Source organism: Lepidochelys kempii, chromosome 13, assembly GCF_965140265.1.
Source record: "Lepidochelys kempii isolate rLepKem1 chromosome 13, rLepKem1.hap2, whole genome shotgun sequence".
NCBI classification, from domain to species: Eukaryota; Metazoa; Chordata; order Testudines; family Cheloniidae; genus Lepidochelys; species Lepidochelys kempii.
The window spans coordinates 22,601,965-22,615,902 of record NC_133268.1 but is presented as its reverse complement, the minus strand read 5'-3'; the positions used below and the strand labels follow the sequence as shown (position 1 = coordinate 22,615,902).

The 13,938-nt window shown below is 38.9% G+C and overlaps 1 protein-coding gene across 3 annotated transcripts in view; it reads left to right on the top strand.

Moving 5' to 3' along the window:
- Positions 1-13,938, top strand: part of DHX35 (DEAH-box helicase 35) — a 48,810-nt gene that overhangs the window by 12,936 nt on the left and 21,936 nt on the right. For all 3 annotated transcript variants that reach the window (XM_073309744.1, XM_073309743.1, XM_073309742.1), the window contains 7 exons: positions 1,645-1,706; positions 3,534-3,603; positions 4,191-4,250; positions 5,608-5,720; positions 7,845-7,941; positions 9,794-9,952; positions 11,297-11,507. In XM_073309744.1, coding sequence (XP_073165845.1) covers positions 1,645-1,706; positions 3,534-3,603; positions 4,191-4,250; positions 5,608-5,720; positions 7,845-7,941; positions 9,794-9,952; positions 11,297-11,507 — 772 coding nt within the window. The remainder of the gene's footprint in view (positions 1-1,644; positions 1,707-3,533; positions 3,604-4,190; positions 4,251-5,607; positions 5,721-7,844; positions 7,942-9,793; positions 9,953-11,296; positions 11,508-13,938) is intronic.

Here is a 13,938-nt window from a genome sequence, read left to right as displayed (position 1 = left end):
AGCACATTTGTGAGCATTAATTAAGATTTGTAAAACCCAGTGAGTGGGATAGATAGTACTGTACCCATTTTGCGTATGGTGAAACTGAGGCACAGAATGGTGAATTTCACAGAGTGATACAGTGGGTCAGTAGAAGAATGAGAAACAGGCTCCCAGGTCCCTGTCCCAATCATTAGTCACACTGCCTTCAATATTTTTAAAGTTTTAATAAAGGAAGTGGTGTAGCACTTTATTATAATCCTAATTTCCGGGATGGTGGCTTAGCTTGTTGAAAGGAGAATTTTTTTTTTTTTTTTTTTTTTTTAGGGCTGTAACTTGAATTTTCATTCTTAATTTTGTATTTTTTTGCTCATTGTCAGCTTATTTAATGTTCTTGAGTCTACGCTATTTGGGCATTTGCTTAAAATGTTTAAACGGTTATTTAAATCTTAATAAAATGAATAGAACATTAGGCTCTCTTCTGCTAATACCAGCTGCCCCCACTCTAAATCCAAAGGAACTTTTCAAGGTGATCAGATGATCCGATGTTGCTCCAGTGCTAGTGTAAAGTGGAAAGGAAGGGCTGCAATGAATTGAAGCTAGGCTATCCTAGCCACCTTAAAGATAAAATTAGATTGAGAGAATGAACAAACTAGCTGAAGGTGACTTCATGTGAGCTGTAGCTTTCTGGTATCCCTCCCTCACAGCTTTGTCCTGTTATCACATTGGGAAATATTGCAATTATTTGTGCTACGTGGAGAAGAGAGTTTGCTTTATTTTCTACGGAATAATAACAGTGAATAGGATTTATCTAATACTTTATCTTTATTAGAAATATTGTCAAAAGCTTGAATAATTCAAAGTAATTTTAAAAAGCAATATAAAACAATGGGAAGATGTGTATTTACAAAACAGTTCTTAAATATTTTTTAGTACTTGGGTGCTTATGGGATTGATAACGGGAGAAATGTGGAGTCTTTCGCCTCAGTCATCAGTTCATATCTAGCTCAGGGCCATGTCCAACTCATGAGTAAGCTGAAAAGGTTTTGTTTCTAAGTCCTGAGTAGCTAGAAATCATTGTTACCTGCTTGCTGCTCAGAGGTTTTTGTGAAAAGATGGTGGTTTCATTAGCAAATAAGAGGAAAATGTCCATATCACAAAACATCATCCGTTTTCTGTTCTGAGCTACCTGACACTTGTTAAGCAGTTTCCTTAGAGGTGCTGATGACTGTATGGGCATAGAGAATGAAGAACCTTTTCACTCTACAGGTGGCCTTCTTTAAAGCAGGTTGAGGCATGATGGCAGGCCAGAATGAGGAATTGCTGTCTTTAGTGCTGTCAGTCCATGTTTTTGCACAAGAACTAACTGATTGAATTTCTTACACAAATTTGTATTTAATTTTTTAATCTGCTTATACATGGATTGATTTAGAATCCCGTACTTGTAACTCTTATTATTTTTCAGTACTAGCATTTAGAAGCACGTCTCTAGCTGACACTGTAGAGTGAAAGGCACATAGAAAATGAGTCAAAGGCAATATAAATAGAATTTTGTAATCCAAAATACTTGTTAGTTTCATACAAACAGGTAATATAAATATCGTATCCAAGCTGAGCTTGTTCCTTGTCCCTAGATGACTTATTTTTCTTGGTGTTTGATTTTAGTTTCTGACTGATGGTATGCTGGTGAGGGAGATGATGGCTGACCCACTATTAACAAGATACAGGTAAAGACATGTTACATGGAGCAGATCCTCACCAATGCGTGCTGATGACTGGCAGACCCATAGCAAATGTCTGAATTTTCGCAGACTAAAAGGTAGTTAATAAACATCCCAAAGACTGAAGCCGACCTTGGCATTTCAATGTCAGCCTTATTAGGGAATTATAGAAAATAATTTATATGCAAACAGTGCCCCACCAATGGAAGGTTTCTAAGGTAACCAAGTAAAAAACATAGTGTTTCCTAGCCTAGTGTAGGATTTGCTTTTGTTCATTTAAAGTTGAACATTTCGCTCCTCTGACTACTGTCACAAGCAGCCATTGGACAGATGCACCCTCGCTCGTATCTAAATCTCTGCCTCACAGAACCACTATGCATCGCAGCTCCACTTAGCGCCTGCTTCAAGAGGTCAAGAACCAGCAGCACAGCTGTGGGAGAAAGTTTGTGTACTGTGACATATGCTACACTAAGTTCAGGGGAGTGCATGAAACAAAGACTTGGCATAAGTACAATTTTGAGCATTTTGTTTCAGTCCAGAGACGTTTAAGCAGAGTCAAGATATAAGCCCCCTGGAAAATGAGGTTTATAGTAGAAAGGGAAAACATTTACCTTACAATGAGGGTGTGCTTGAAAAAGTTTCTGTGGATAGGTAGGAAGGCAGTGGTAGAATTCAGTATAGGTTTGGGGTTTTTTCAGTTTCTTTCAGCTCAAATAATTTTTTTCCCCTTACTGCCATCCCTGCAGACACAATTTGAAAGTCAAGCTGGGTTCGTTGCAGCCCGTGCATCAGTAACAATAATTTGCAACCGAAATTTAAATTAATCTTTATTATCCACAAACCAGAATAGAATACATCTCATGCTTTTATAGCTGTGGTGGCTCTGCAGGGTCAACAAGAGTAAAAACTTGTTTTGGCTGGTTAACTAAAGAGCTGTAGTTTTTAATATAGTGACTTTTCAGAGCAGAACTGCACTTTCACTGCATAAACTGAGCTACTGAGAAGATGGTGCAAACAAAAAACAAAATCAAAAAAGGAAAAGCAGCAGTCCACGTCCCTTATGAAAAAATAAATATTGATAATGTTGAGAAGCATCTTTGGATGCAATGGCTTTGTTAGTAGGGATAAAAGAATCTCATGGAGTTTGCAGTTCCGTTAACTTCTCGCTCTTGTTTGGATTTGCTAAATTAGTTTGCAAACCATTTAGTCTGCTAATTTAAACCCACGTTTCCCCTCAGGATTATCACTAAAAAATAAACAAAATGCCTAGCTCCGGGAAAGTCTGTATTGTGTATTAAGATAGAAGAAATTCCCTCTTGCACCTCTTCAAAAAACTAGGTGGCATTGACGATGCTTAATATACAGCATGTGTACTATTTTCCCCCTCCTGTTTCTTTTCCCTCCCCACTTCATTCCATGTTTCAATCTTTATTCTCCCTCCCCACACACATTCACAGGATTGTTTTTTCTCTCTCTGCTCCTCTTCTCTCCACAGTCTCACTTAAGCAGAATGTGAACAGTAACATCTGAGTAAACTTTCAAACCCATGATATTCAAGAAGGTTTAAAATTAGGTAAAATAAGCTTGCCTATCCTTACTTGTAATGCCCGGTGTTATGGTTAGCAAATGAAAGTGTTTATCACTGGTAATTTGCTGCATTCCCTCTGTTTTTGAGAGGACTTTAGTTACAAATATACATTGACTTTAATGAGTGATGTGCCTAAAATTCCAGGCACTTCTCTGAAAGTGTAGGGATTTTGAGACAGGATGTCTTGGTTCCAAAGTCAATCAGATCTGATTATTGAAACCTTGTTTTTCTGCTTTGATTAACAGTGTCCTCATGCTGGATGAAGCCCATGAAAGGACCCTGTATACAGACATTGCCATCGGTTTATTGAAAAAGGTTATTCCTCACTAGCTTCCCTTCTTAGTTTTTTGTTTTGATTTTTACCATTCATCCTTTAATCCTGATGCATGGCTTGGTGGCCCTATTGGGAAAAGTTTCATGAGCAAAGGTTTATAATGCATCTATTGGGCTAAACCCTTTCTTTATACACAGCCTTCTGCCTTCCCTCACTGGCGCTCAAGTTCCACCCTGTTGCCTCCACAGCACAACTCCTCTTTTCTTTTCTCCCACATGGGCGTAAAGTAAGTCTATTTCTATGGCAGCTGATAGTGCTTCCCTGTGAGCGATCTGGTATGAAGTGATTGGTATCCTTGGAGATACTTTCGCCTGATTTCTCTGGCATGAGGAATAGGATTACCGAGATCATTCTGGAACAGGCACTAGTTAGCCTATCCTAGTGGTTGAAAAAAGAGTCTTGCACAGTCCTTGCTGGCTGAGCTTTAACTCATTCAATTGTCTTGTGGCTTGTTAAGTATTTTTAACTAAGAGTTAATGATGGTCAGGATGTTGTAGGACATCTCATGTCTGTTAATCATTCCTGGATGAGTGGCTTTTATCCATTAACTTCTTACTGTCTGTCTTAGATTCAGAAGAAACGAGGGGAACTTCGAGTGATTGTAGCATCAGCCACACTGGATGCAGAGGTACAGTTTACGAGTTTGGTTTAAAAATTAAATGATCTCAAGTGGAAGTTTCACTTCTAGCAATAAAGACATCTTGTCCTGCATGGTCTGCTTACTTGGAGGATTGTCTGAATGGTGGTGATGGGCAAAAAGAACCTACAAGTAGTGAAATTGCTGTGTTTCTATTTCTTTGCAGTTTTGTTCATTATGTAAGCTCATTTTTTGGAGGGTTATTTTAATATGAATCAGTTTCTGTCATGTATTTGTGGCTATTTCTTTCCTAAATGGCTGTTTTTATTTAAAGAAGATGTTCCTTCTGCTTAATCTATCTTGCTTCCTGTCTAATAAAACCAAATGACTTAAGACCTATATTGGTGATGACAAATTGACACAATAATTGATTATTAAAAATGTAAGATTATTAAATGGTCTACTGCAGTAGAACCTTGCTAATTCTCACTATTGATCTAACAGTCCATTGAGAATTATAGAATTTAGTTAATTAGCAAATAAACACAAAGCAAGACTAATGCATCAAAAAAAAATATATTGTTCATTTAGCATTTAAAATTAAGTTAGTGCCAATAATGTGTCATACTTGGTAATATTCTACATGTATATTGTAATATATTTTGTAAAAGTAAGAGATATCATTACAATACTCCATTAAATCTTTGAGGAGTTGTATACTATCAAAAAAAGTGTTGAATTTCAAATATTTCGTAGTTGAGATAGACATATTAGCCATATATTTATGTGACTAAATGTTATGTATATGTTTGTTATATCTAAGTATATATGTTATATTTATATACAGTATATTCGTTACTAAATGGATATATTTTGAAACGTTGAGATGTAGTTAACTGCAGTAATTACAGAATCCCTTATGTTCTTAATGTTTTGTTGATAACACATATATAAGAAATTTAATGTATTAAATTAATCCATTAATAATTAACATGTTTTAATAAATCAGTTCCTTTCTGAAACTCTTTAACTCTGTTTTTTAAAAAGAGAGCTCCATGGTCTGCATGTGCTTGATTACTGTGACTGAATGTGTAAATTGTTAGTTCAGCTGTAGGTGTACAAAAGTGTTCACGTAATAACTACACAAAAGAGTTATAGGCAGGGATTTCCAAAGGGTCTCAAGGGATTTAAATACCCAACTCCCACTGAGAGTAAATAGGATTGGGGCACCAAAACCCCAGCCTTAATTTTTTAAAAACAAGGACTTCAACTTTATTAAAATAACAAATTGTCAGATTTGGAAAGATGCAAGTGACGTTAACTTGACATTCTTCAGTATCTCTGGGGTCTGCCTCAGTTCTTTCAAAAACTGACTTCAAACAGAATTTTTTGTATTTGCTTTATCAAGAAATTTAGAGATTTCTTCAATCAAAATGAGACCAACGACCCTAGTAAGGATACCAGCATGATCCTTACTGTGGAAGGGAGAACATTTCCGGTGGACATTTTTTACATACAGAGGTCTGTTCCTGTTTAATCCTTGTAAGTCGTGACTAGAGGAATGTGCACCTATGACTTCAGATTACCTAGTTAATGTCTGGGGAGTTCTCTGGGGGAACTGAGTTATTAAGGGGACTTCAGTCATGCTTTCAAAATATTCCTACATGGTTTTGATGCTAACACATTAAGGTTGTAGAACTGAAATTGTTTGGCAGTTGAATGCGTCTTTCTCCTATTTTGTGAGCATCAGAAGCAGACTTCAGTGGAGAAGGGCTTCAGGAACCCTCCCCTGTTCCCTTCTCTGCTGGAGTGGATTTCAGACAAGTGCTGCAGGGACTCAGTAGCAACTTCATGCTTTTGCTCCCCTTGAGGTTGCAAGCCCAGTGGTATTTCATTATTTACCTCCCCTCCCACCACAGAAGGGATATGGGCAAACCTGGCAGAAGCTTCATGCTCTCTCTCCTCCACAGAATGGGATGGACAGGTCTGATGGCAGCAGTTTGCTCTTTTACCCCACACGTATACAGTGCTCAGTTTACATTCTTGCTGAGCAAAGAAATGTGGGTGTGATTGGTACATTGTCACATATTAGTGACACCCCGATGCTGTTTGCTCCAGATGCTATTGGGGGATGCTTAAAATCAAACAGTAATAATAATGAACTGCAAGGAGAAGAACATTTAAGAAGTAAAGGAATAGCCACTCAAATCTAGGTAACAGTGTTTTCATGCACCATGATGGGGATGAACCACTGCACCTTCTAAGTATCATCACCACTTGTGCTGCATTTGGGTTTTATCTAAAGATCTCCCATTCAACTAATGGCCATCCCCCACCTTGGGCACAATGTGGGCTGGCTACCATGATGAGACAGTCTAGGTTACAGACAAATTGGTGGGTCTGGATTTTTGGTTTTCCCTTGGTTTGCTTTGAAAGAAATGTGTGTAGCCTCTTTCAAAGAAGTCTTTTCTTAATAATGTCTAAATTTTACAGGTTTCAGAGTAACAGCTGTGTTAGTCTGTATTCGCAAAAAGAAAAGGAGTACTTGTGGCACCTTAGAGACTAACCAATTTATTTGAGGATAAGCTTTTGTGAGCAGGAGAGTGAGTTTGTGTGGGGGGGGGGCGGAGGGTGAGAAAACCTGGATTTGTGCTGGAAATGGCCCACCTTGATGATCATACACATTGTAAGGAGAGTGATCACTTTAGATAAGCTATTACCAGCAGGAGAGTGGGTGGGAGGAGGTATTGTTTCATGGTCTCTGTGTATATAATGTCTTCTGCAGTTTCCACAGTATGCATCCGATGAAGTGAGCTGTAGCTCACGAAAGCTTATCCTCAAATAAATTGGTTAGTCTCTAAGGTGCCACAAGTACTCCTTTTCTTTTTGTAAATTTTACAGGTGAGTTACACACCTCTGGGGCAGAAAAGGCAGCCCCTTGATGTCAGTGGGGTCACTCAGGCAGCAGTCCATTAGGATCAGATGTTCAAATGAGCCTTCTAATTTATGCATCTCCGTCTTTGAGTACCTGCTAACTCACATTTGTACAAACACGCCTTGACATGTTATCACATTTAGTATGGGAAAATGTCACTCTTCCTGCATGTAAATGGGAGCATATCCAAATTTTACAAAGGTCCTATAAAATAAAGCCTGTAGAATATTAGGAAATGGAAATGCTTATGGCCAGATTTTCAAAAAATTTGCATACAAGGCTTGGGCAATTAGGAGCCTTTGTGAGTGCATTTGCAGTAAACAGTTTCACCCATGTTTGAAAATTTAGCCCATAGTATTTGCACTATAATTTCACCTGAGTGAGTCGCTTGTCATTTGTTAGGAAACAAAATATTTAAAATATTGATTTTTTTATGTACACTTTTACTATAAAAAGCATCATTCATTTTTGTAAAAGCTTATGATAGTATGAACGGAACAAATGGGATGCTTCTGATTTGGTGGATATGGGATTCAGGAAGGCCCAAGAGTTGACTGGTTAATTTCATGGAGTTACATAATGAATTAAATGAACCCGTGACTGATTTGTAATGTCTATGCAAAGTTAACAGTTTGTTCTTTTCTTACTAAAGAGAGAAGATTGTATTGATGCATGTATTTAAGTCTTGGTTGTTTTTTTCTCCCTCACAGCCCTGTTCCAGATTATGTCAAATCAACAGTGGAAACTGTGATGAAAATTCACCAGTCAGAGAGTGACGGAGATATATTGGCATTTCTAACTGGCCAGGTACAGACAAAAGGGATGCTGTTCTTTTTTGCTTAAAGTCTCTACTTTGATGTATGCTGGAGATTTCAAAGCACTCATCCTTGGTGTAACTCTGCTTCCATTAAAGGCACTGGGATTTCTGAAATGAATGGAGCAGAGTTAGGCCAACGCTGAGCCCTTCTGAAAATCCTACCTGAAGAGTAAATTAGATTTCTCAAAGTCAAACACTTGGTGCTATGGTGAGTTATGTCCTTTGATGTTACTGTGCACTTTCATTCTCACTAGCCAGATAAACAATGCAAAACTTTTATGTACTAGTCTAACTCACCAAGTTATTAAAATGGCAGTAAATCCTCATTAATCAGTAGAAATTCCAACTGTGATGACTATTAAGGTTTTAAGTTTGTAAGATTGTGTCAGTTAAGTTAAATATCTTTAAAATGACTTGACCAGTAATATTTCAACCTAGCTGGTACTTCAGATAAAGAAATATTTTCCAACTTGCTTTTTAATTCCTGCTGTTGTATAGATTTTAATCCTCTTCTGACAAGCTTTTTATTACTCTATATGGGTGCTATGGAGCAACATGACTGCAAAGCCAACAACTGCACGGTAACTATTGCTACCTTGTTAGTGTAGTTAGTGTTCCTGCTTCAGATATGAGCTCTTTGGGGCAGGGACTTTCTCTCACTAGGGGTTTATCTACACACAAATTTATTCAGGAATAGCAGAATAGGTGTCCACAAATGAAATTATTCAGGAATAGCTATTGCACTTTAAATTAATATCCTACCTTAATCTACATTAATTTTCAAGTGTGGTCAAGTCCTATTCATGTGTTTGTATAGCGCTTAGCACCAAGGAGGCCCTGATCTCAGGTGGGTCTTCTGGGCGGTACTGTGATGCACAATAATAAAAAAAGTGGTTTAGCCAGTGGTAGGCAACCTGTGGCCTGTGGGTCGCATGCAGCCCGTCAAGGTAATCTGATTGCGGGCCGCAGGACATTTTGCTGATGTCGATCGTCTGCAGGCACATCTCTGCGGCACGCTGCTTCCCGCAGCTCCGATTGGCTGGGAATGGTGAACCGCGGCCACTAGGAGCTGCAGGGGGCCATGCCTGTGGACGGTCGACGTCAGCAAAATGTCTCGCAGCCCACAATCAGATTTCCCTGATGGGCTACATTCGGCCCGCAGGTTGCCCACCACTGGGTTTAGCTATCCTGTGTTTGGAGCGGGAAAGGTTGCAGGTGAAGGACGCCTGTTGCTGTCTTGCATGCCAAATTTCTTGTTTAATGCAATTTCTTTTCCTGACCATGTAAATAAAGGGCACAAGCAAAGCATTATGGGTAACATATTTACATCTCATTTTATTTCTTTTTAGCTTGTTTACATGCTTTTCTTTTAGGGGTTGAATTGGGCTGGCTCATGGAAGCCTGGCAAATTGGTGCTATTTGTAGTGACTGACATCTTGTGCTCCAGATTTCAAGCTTTTTTTTAAAAGAAAAATTCTCTAGCCCCTATTGTTGCTAAATTAAGTTTTGAAAAATGGAGCTAATTGATGCAGTGGTGTTTTGTCTCAGTTTGCTGGCAGCCTGAAACAACAGTTTTGAAAGGAGTCAAATGCCATTAATATCAGTTGGGTGCAAAGTCTGAAGCTCAGGCAGTTCAGATGTCAGTATTGTTACTATTTCACTCCTGATCAAAGCACAAAAGAGAAAAGAGGGATGATTGCAATGTGAAGTTCTTCACAATCTAGTAACAAGATACTCGCGACAAACTTTCTCTGTGTACCTTTTTCTTATGCAACTGGGAGTGAGTTGTGCAATCTTAAGGCTAAATCTCTGTTGGTGTCTTCTGGTTTGATATGGTTCTAGGAGGAGGTGGAGACCATAGTTTCTATGCTAATAGAACAGGCTCGAGTCCTCTCTCGCTCTGGGATGAAGAAACACCTTCGTGTTCTTCCCATGTATGCGGGGCTGCCTTCCTCAGAGCAGATGAAAGTCTTCGAGAGGGTTTCACAGAGTGTGAGAAAGGTAAGGCTGCCATATGTCGTACTGCTGTAGTGCCTCTCATCCAGAAGGATTCCATAGCTCTTTATAGATTGTGTAGGTACTGCCCACCCATCATTAGAATGAGGCAATCTCTGATTTTGCTCTAGGCAGTCTTTATGCACCAGCTATCATTGTCTGTCAGTTTTCAGAAGGCAAGTGAAGACTATCAGTATAGAGGGAATCATTTCATGTTCAGCTACTGCAAACTCTTCTGGCTTCCCTCTATTTCTTCCAGGTTCTCAATCTTCCCAAAACGTGAAGGCTATAATAATCTTTCCCATCCATCCACCTGATCAGTTTCTCCATTCTGAAGTCCCCTGCTGTTTCGGCAGTCACTTCAAGCTTCTCATCCTCTTTTTTTAAAGTATTCTGTGCTTGCCTACTTTTCCAATTGGATTTCTTCCTTCAATTTGTACAGCTGAGGCGCTGTATCAGTAATAAAAGGAGGCTTGGTGGCACACTGGGATAATGCTCTAGAATTGGATCTGAATAAATTAATTAAAACTTTTTTGCACTTGTTTGGCTCCTGTTAGCCTGTAATGGACACTTTTCCACATCACAGAGCTACCTTGCAGTTGGGAACAATTTTCTGTTTCGGTGAGGCCTATGTCTGGAACTGAGATATATTGGCAGAACTGCCTGGGGTGAGCTAGCCTAGCTTTTGCCTTTGCTTGGCTTTAACTAGTGCTATATCATTGACTCGCTGTTGGAGGGAGATGAGCAATTGGAAAGTTGTCCCTGTGGCTCATGGATCTGATACTGGTCAGTAACTAGGAGGATTTAATTTTTGCTGTTTCAGATGAATTAAAAATTAAACTTCTCTGTACTTTGCTGCTCTTTACATCAAAGGTGATAAGTGTAACTTTAAAGGGAAACTGTCAGCTTAAATCAACCATCCCCATTTTTGTTGTTGTCACAAGTGACACCTGAGATTATAACAGACAGAAATTAGAGAGAAACATTTTTTCTCAGTTTTCAGTTTTTGTTATTTGTGAGCACTTTGTATATAGTCAGTTTCATGATTTTCCTCGTATTGGCAGTTTCCCCATTTTTTTTGTTGGGAGAGAACAGCAGTTTAAATAGGAAAATGCTTCTAAAATCATAAACATTGACAGATTTCAAGTTGTCAATGTCTCTTTAGTGTAATGTGAACTGCTTCATCTATGTATTACCTCTTTTTGCTCTCAGGTGCATTCCGTGTAACTTCTTTAACTGAGTTATTTCCAAATTGTTCCTATCAAAGTCCTATTGCACTGACTGCGGGTTTTAACACTAATAGGAGTGGAAGGTCACAAAATAAATAACTTTGTTCTCTGAAACGTTTAGGTGATAGTGGCCACCAACATTGCTGAGACATCCATCACAATTAATGGGATTGCATTTGTGATCGACTGTGGCTTTGTGAAGCTTCGGGCCTATAATCCAAAAACAGCAATCGAATGCCTTGTGGTTGTCCCGGTATCTAAGGCATCAGCTAATCAGAGAGCAGGCCGTGCGGGCCGCAACCGCTCTGGAAAATGTTATAGACTTTACACAGGTAGGTGATATGTTGCACAGGAGATCTTGCTTTTGTGGGACTTGCAGCGAGCCTTACCAATTTCTATTCACAAACTTAGATCACAAAGTAAAGAATTGGAATCTGTGTTTCAGCAGGAACTATGGACTTCCCTTCACTACTCACGTGGATTTGTTAACCCAGGTCTCTAAACAATGCAGTCTTCACTGGCTCTGACCAAGGGCCACAGACCCCTGTCTGGAAGTGATTCAGCATTTCTCAACAGGAAGTATAAGTCAGTAACACATTCAATCAGTAATCAAGCAAAGCAGTAGCATATGGCAAATACATAGGTGAACTGATCGTCATTATTAAACATTATCTTGGTGTTTATTTTACATTTTCTACTCTTGTGATGTGTGCTCGTGCTTCATCCTGGACACCGGTACAAATATTTTAGTTACAACAGCTGACAAAATTAGGTCTCTTCACATCCCACCAATTCACTTCCAATTCACGCTTCCCACCAGACCTTCACCAGCAAAAACCTTGCAGCATGACCTGAAGGTCAACAGATTTGTTGAACAGAGGCAGGAAGCAAATTCTGTAGTTCTCACCGAGAATGTACTATCTCCATCTCACTCTCAATTAGACCAGGGTGATGTTAGTATAAAGTTCCTTAACTAACCTTGATGGTCTTCGCATCATGTGGACAGAACGGTAATCATCCACCAGAGGCCTCCTGCTAGTAGGTGTTAATCAAATTCATCAAGTTACACTGTATTAAGTTGAACAGTCACAAAGGAACAAATATGTAATAATTAAAACTTTACAGTCAAATTTTCCAACAGCTTCAGAAAATCTTCCCCACAATATATGCAGGCACACCCCTTTGTATGCAAAGAAACCCACCCATGCATGCATATCATACAGATTTATAGACATAGTACTCCATTTGTGCTGCACTTTCAGAGGCTCTGAAATTGAGGCCCTCTAATAAAATGCAAAAGTAGGCTGATAGGGAGACATGCCGTGAGACCAGCAGTGATTGCAAACCTAAGATGCTGCTCGAAGTCTGGACCACAAAGTCCACTAAGCAGTGCATTCTTGTTGATATCTCTGGGCTGCTGTATGCTGAGAATTTACTCCAACTCATTCTACCTATTTATTATGTTTTGTTCTGTATTATGTTTGAAAAGGCTCTTTCAGATACTGTGTCTACCAAAGATGCATGTCTGGAAATCGTCCAAATAATTAAAGGTAAAATTCCCTGCTCGTGTGATTCTTCTTGCAACATTAGCTGTCATAAACAAATGCTTAGCTTGTTGAGTGAGGCTCAGTGCGGCTGGTGTAGTGAGATTAGTTCTTATAAATGATTCAGCCAGTCAACTGGTAAGCTTCAAAAATCTGCAGTCTAAATACCTTAGCTCTTGACTATTTCCTTTTGTGAGGGAAGGCTTTTCAATAAAACAGAATAGCTGCTTGCATGTTTCAGATTCCCTCTAGTTTTCCTGAAGCTTTAAGATTTAAATAGGCCTAGTGTGTCTTTAAAATTTCATTAAAATTTCTAGGCTATCAGCTACAAATGTAAACCTTGGTCTATTCTGTGTATTTATAATGAGCCCACTCCTTGCAATCAGAGTACTACCATGGTTACTATTGCCTTAGTTTTAACAAGAGTGTTCCAGCACTGTGTGGGAGTAAGAGTAGGGGGCACATGCTCTGTGTGCGGTTAAGATTAATTATCCTAGTAAGGTTTATGTAATACCATGTTAAAAGGCATCTTTCCAGTAGGTTGTCTGTACACTTCACTGTGTTAGGTCTCTGGTTATGCTGGTCTGTGATTTAAAACACTCTACTGTTATAATGTATGTCTTGTTAACTGTAGAATGTTTTTCACTAATGTAGCCCTCATTCCTTTGAAAATCAGATACCTGTTCCCAGATTCCAGGGGACAGCCATATTGAGAGCTCTTTCTCATCTGTGATCCCAGATCTGACTAATGACTTCTTCCATATGTGAAACAGCATGTAATGCACTAACTGGGGAGACAATCAAAACAATATTGTGGATCCAAGATCAATAAACCATAGTTCTTAGTGTGTTTTATCAATACTGTGACTTAGTAAGCTCAATGGGGAGAGCAACTTTTCAAAATGACTTGTTCTCCTTTTGTGTTTTTTCTAGCCACATGCAAAGGCTTTGTCTTTTTTCTTATGTTGAACAAATACTTTCTACCTCTTATATATTTGTCCCACATTGTTTGACTTTTGAAGGTTGAGTGTACAGTGGGGTTGGTTATACTCATATCCATGCTAAATTACATTATTGTAGTTTACTTTTGAACTCTGAGTTGATACAAATGTCCACATGGCTGCATACCTGGCTGGAGTAAGCACTATTCTACTGTCAAAGCCACTTGTGGGAGTCTTGAGTAGGAATTCTGAAGCAAAGATCTTTATTTGCATGTCAA